We start from the raw sequence: 5,155 nt of genomic DNA, 5'->3' as shown, positions 1-5,155 counted from the left end.
CCTGCTTTCTCCTCTTCAGCCTCTCTGGACTTTCACTTTCTGAACTCGCCAAGGCCCTTTGCATGCCTTACTCACCTTGTCCCATAGATGCTCATCAAGCACCGGCTTGCACCAGGCACTGAGCCAGGAAGCAGGGGTGACATGGCCCCTGCATTCATGGCATCCCCACCCCAGGGGGAGATGTAATAAATAATGAACAAGACAGTCTCTGACAGTGTTAGGATGGTGAAGAAAATAAAGGTGATGTGCTCAGGAGCGGGGGAGGAGAGCGCTCTGTTGGAGTCTAGCAAGGTGATGAAGAAACAAGGCGAGTGGCAGTATGGGGTCAAGAATTTCAAGCAGAGGGAATAGAAAATGCAAACGGAGAGTTTGGCAGTTAAGGAACAGGAGGGGCCCCTGCCGCTCGTGCCGCTCAGTGGTGAGTGTAGGGAGAGTGGTTTGAGATGGACCTGGGGCCAGAGTGAGGCCTTTGGGTTTTATTCCACTGCCATGGGAGCCTCTGTAGGCTTTAAGCACGAGAGTGACGTCATCGGAATGATGCTTTTAAAGATCACGCAGGCAGCTGAGCCCCTCCCTCTCAATCACCACTAAATCCCCAGGGCCTAGCACTGCTGGCCCACAGTGAGTGTTCAGTATCTATGTGTTCAATGAATGGATGTCCCCGACTTTCCTGTGTGATCTAGAGGTAGTGACTTCTTTCTCTAGATCTCTGTTTTTTCACCCAAAAGACCGTCAATGGGAATTTCACGCCAGAGTGGTGGGCGGCACAGAATTTAGGTTACTGGCCTCCCCAGGCGGCCCTGGCGACCAGAGTCCCCCCGCCCTGGGCGGAAAATGGGGGTGCTCCGTCCGCGGCACCCCAGCCAACGTCTGGCGGCCCCGCCCCAGCCGGACCGAGGTCTCAAGGATGCTGCAGCCGCGGGGGCGGGACCCGCAGGCGATCGCCAGCGCCCCCTGCGCGGATTGGGTGCAGCTACGGTCGGCGCCACGTGATTGGTCGGCTGCGAGGCAGGGGCGGGGCCTGACTCCTGCTGCGGGGCAGCGGGGAACGTGGCCAGCCCGGGAAGCTGCTGCGGGGGCGATGGCCGCGCCGAGCCCGGGGCCCCTTGAGGTACGTGCGGACCCCAGAGAGAACAGGAGAGGGAAGGGTTGGTGGGTAGGGGCCGGGCCTCTCCTTGGCGAGAGGCGCGGACACGCCCCCATCCAAGCCAGGGAGGGGCCCTGCAGCTGGTGGGGACACGCCCCACGTTGGGCGCCAGGTATGCAGAGGGGCGGCCTGGCGGGGATCCCTCAGCACTTCCTCAGTTTCTCATCGGGAAAATGGAGAGGATGCCAGAGCTCCTCCTTCAGGGGGCTGTTAGGAGGTCAAGCTCTCATCCAGTGCGGGGCACACGGTGGATGCCTGCTCCCGGTGGGTCAGCGGCTATGACCAGCATAGTGCTGGCCCTCCGTGCTGGCCTGGAGGCACTCAGCATAGGCGAATGGAATAGATGTGACTGAATCTCCGGCATCACAGCTCCTACTATCAAGGGTTCTCGTGCAAGGAGCTCAAACTCAACAGTAACAAGAGTTCATACCTGCCACGAAGGAGCTGTTCTAGTTTTCACGTTGCAGATGAAAAAATAAGCCACAGAAAGATTAGGCGACTTACCTGAGGTCACAGGTCTGGTGAGAGATGTCAGTCTCAGGCCAGCTTTGACTGCAGAGCGCACACCCTACCTACTGATAATCATAATCATCCCTCTATTCAGGTGCTGACTGCGTGCCAGGCACTATGCGGCCCCTCTGGGTGCCAGCATCATCCCTATTTTACAGCGGAGGAAACTGAGGCAGAAAGAGATGAGGGGAAGTCTCACAAGAAGTGGAAGTGGGACTTGAACCCTGATCTTTTTCCTCTGTGATGCCACCACAGGCTGTTTGTGTCCTGTGCCTCCTCCCACCAGGTCCTGGCCCCCTCCCCTGAGGCTGGATGCAGAGCAGTGACCTCCAGCCGCCGGGGGCTTCTCTGGCGCCTCCGAGAAAAGCAGTCTCGCCTGGGCCTGTTTGAGATCAGCCCCGGGCATGAGCTGCATGGGATGACGTGCATGATGCAGGCAGGGCTGTGGGCTGCCACCCAGGTCTCCATGGACCACCCACCCACGGTGAGTGGCCCATCTGTCCCACGAATCTCCACACCAGCAATGGCAAAGCTTGGCTGATGCCCTGTCTGACTAAAACTGCAGGTGTGAGGATCAGAGAGGGATATCAAGGGGAGGAAGGCAGAGAGGGAGGAATATGCTCGTGTGGGAGCTGGAAAGTCTAGGGTGTGTCGGGGTGTGAGGAACCCCCTGACTCAGGTGGTTGCTGCGTGACTCAAGGTGAGTCTCTGCCTCTCTCTGGGCCTCGGTGTCCCCATCTATATAATGGGGGGAGATTGTACCCCTTGATTTCTGAGGCCTTTCCAGCCCTGCCAGGGTATATGGTTGGAAAGGGACCTACCCCCACCCTGCTGGTCTGGCCCATCCTCTCTGGAGCCCAGGCTGAGGCAGGGCTGGCTCAGCAGAAACGTGGCCCAACTGCAAGCTCAGCAGCTGGGCGGACCTGGGTGAGCATGTGTGGTGTTTGTGTGTGTGCATGTGTGTGCAGTGGGACCACATTCCACAGGCCACATCCGGACACAGGGACCTGGAGGTCCAGGGAGAGTGTAGAAACTCGAAGGAGTTCTGTAAATTACAAACTGACCTCGTCACCTGCTGAAAAGCTTCCATGGCTCCCCAGTACTCAGCATGACCTCCAGATCCAGCTGCGTTCAGCCTCATTCACACTCCCTCACTGGCTTTACCCACTGGGGCCCTCCTTCCCTTGCTGGCAGCCACCAATGCTGTTGCTACTGCCGCAAGCATTCTGCTCTTCATCTCCGCTACCCTTTAGATTTCAGCTTAGCGGTCACCACCCCCAGGAAGTCTTCTCTGATCTTGCCCTCCCAGGTTGCATCAGGCAGGTCCCTTGGCTTCAGGGCCATCCCCTTGTACTGAATGGAATCTGGCCTGAGTCTGGGAACATGCCTAGCTTGAACTCATGGCCTGGTGCTGGGGACCCAGCGGTGGATGAGATACACTCAGGCCTTGCATGGATCATTCTTGCACCCTGGCAGCCCTGGGAGGGCAAGCAACGCGTTTGCCCTACTCAGGCACACCCAGAGACAACTCCAGTCCCAGTTTGCTGAAGGAATCAAATTGAAGGAGTGGGACAGGCCAGGTGCAGGACATCTGGAGATCCTGGGGGCAGGCAGCAGGAGACTGAGGCTTGCTCTGAGCTCCTCTACCTCTCCCTGCAGGGGCCGCCCTCCCAGGACGATTTCTCCGAGGTCCTAACCCAGGTTCATGAGGTAGGAAGCCCTAGTCCTGTGTGGGAGGGGCGTGTGATGATCTTGCTCTCTCCTCTGCAGTTTTCTCATCTGTGCAGTGGGAGTGAAGGCTTGTCCCTGAGCCTTGAGCCTTGAGCCTTACAGGAAGGGTGTGGCCACCCTGCCCCTCCTGACCCAGGACCACCTCACACACCTGGGCCCACGCAGACACTCCAGAGGCAGCTCTTCCTCCCCTGCAGGGCTTCGAGCTAGGCACGCTGGCCGGCCCCGCCTTTGCCTGGCTGCGCCGCTCTCTGGGCCTGGCGGAGGAGGACTATCAGGCTGCGCTGGGCCCCGGCGGCCCCTACCTGCAGTTCCTCAGCACATCCAAGAGCAAGGCCAGCTTCTTCCTGTCGTGAGCTTGCAGCAGGGGTGGGGTAGGGGTGGGAGTGGTGCCCCTGGCTGGGAGGGCAGAATTCCCAGTGGCAGCGAGGGCCCCGTGAAGAGAGAAACAGAGCGGCCTTAATCAGGGAGGGTCAGGGCCGGATGGAGGACAAATGACCGGGGAGAAAAGGAGAGCGGGGGCCGGAGGAGAGGGGCTGTACAGAGACCCGGGAGCGAGATCCGAGGCCCAGGTCGGGGAAGGGGGCCGGGTGGGAGCCGCTCCAGCCAGGTCTGGGCAGTGACCTCTTTCTCCTGCCCCCCAGCCACGACCAGCGCTTCTTCCTGAAGACCCAGGGGCGCCGGGAGGTGCAGGTGCTGCTCGCCCACCTGCCCCGCTACGTGCAGCACCTGCAGCGACACCCGCACTCGCTGCTGGCGCGGTTGCTGGGTACGCAGCTGCGGGCGGGGCTCGGTGGGGGCGGGTCCCAGGTGGTAATGTACCTGGGGAGGCCGAGGTACATGGGGGAGGCCCAAGTGGGTGAATTTGAGATTGGACAACTTGGGGGCGGGGTCATGCGTGGGGGCGGGGCACCACTGAGGCTGTGTTTAGAGGTGGGGTCGGGTCGGGATCCGAACCCCAGCCCTGGAAGGGTCCGGGTGCTGCGGATCTTGAGAAGGAGGTGTGGCCTGGCGCTGGGACTGGCGCCGGACGAACCCCGGTGGTGGAGTTTGGAGACCCTCACCCGGCGTCCTCTCACCTTCCAGGAGTGCACAGTCTGCGGGTGGACCGGGGAAAGAAGGTGGGTGAGGCTGAGGTGAGGTGGCTGGGCAGAGCGGGCGGCTGGAGGGCGACAGCCGGCCTCCCTCACTCCCTGTCCCGGCCCCCAGACATACTTCATCATCATGCAGAGCGTCTTCTACCCCCCCGGCCGCATCTCTGAGAGGTGAGTGGCCTGGAGCAGGCTTGGGGGCCCCACCCCAGCCAGAACTCACCGCCCGAAGCACCCACACTCCCTAGCCAGACAGCGAAACTGAGACCCAGGAAGGAGAAGGGCATTCCCAAGATCTGGGGGGCGGGAGACAATGAAGTCTCTGGAGCACTCAGCGTGTGTTAGGCGCCGTGTTGGACCCTTTGCACCTTTTTAATTCCGAGGAGGACGCTGAGGGGCAGCTCTTATCCTCCTTCCTAGATGAGAAGCCGAGGAAGGAGAAGGCCACACAACTAACATGTGGGGAGCAGGGACTCAGATCCAGCCTCTGGCCACGTGCACGTGGCCCCCTGTGCCCTCCAGCACTCACTTTGCCCACTGGTTCCCTGTGAGCGCTCCCCTGCCACCCCACCCCTTGCCATTGGCTACCCCCAGGCCCTCCTGGTGCGCCGCCTAGGGTTGGATCCCTGTGTTTGGGACATCCTGAGGGGTGACAAGGTGTCCAGAAGCAGGCACA

General features: G+C 60.8%; 1 protein-coding gene across 3 annotated transcripts in view; it reads left to right on the top strand.

Annotated features, from left to right (window-relative positions):
• Nucleotides 1-1,004: 1,004 nt before the first annotated feature.
• Nucleotides 1,005-5,155, top strand: part of PIP5KL1 (phosphatidylinositol-4-phosphate 5-kinase like 1) — a 9,091-nt gene continuing 4,940 nt past the window's right edge. For 2 of the 3 annotated variants that reach the window (XR_004262385.1, XM_032257371.1), the window contains exons 1-7: nt 1,005-1,111; nt 1,944-2,141; nt 3,317-3,367; nt 3,586-3,740; nt 4,033-4,157; nt 4,475-4,509; nt 4,598-4,653. Coding sequence is in view for 2 of the 3 variants with exons in the window: in XM_032257371.1 (XP_032113262.1) it covers nt 1,082-1,111; nt 1,944-2,141; nt 3,317-3,367; nt 3,586-3,740; nt 4,033-4,157; nt 4,475-4,509; nt 4,598-4,653 (650 nt within the window). In the remaining variant the exon portion in view is untranslated. Of the gene's footprint in view, nt 1,112-1,751; nt 2,142-3,316; nt 3,368-3,585; nt 3,741-4,032; nt 4,158-4,474; nt 4,510-4,597; nt 4,654-5,155 lie in introns of all 3 variants that reach the window. The other variant, XM_032257372.1, reaches the window with a different exon arrangement.

Source organism: Sapajus apella, unplaced genomic scaffold (genome assembly GCF_009761245.1).
Source record: "Sapajus apella isolate SASKATOON/1434 unplaced genomic scaffold, GSC_monkey_1.0 scaffold97, whole genome shotgun sequence".
In the NCBI taxonomy this organism is placed as follows: Eukaryota; Metazoa; Chordata; class Mammalia; order Primates; family Cebidae; genus Sapajus; species Sapajus apella.
The sequence above is the reverse complement of the archived record's forward strand: the minus strand, read 5'-3'. Positions and strand labels throughout refer to the sequence as shown.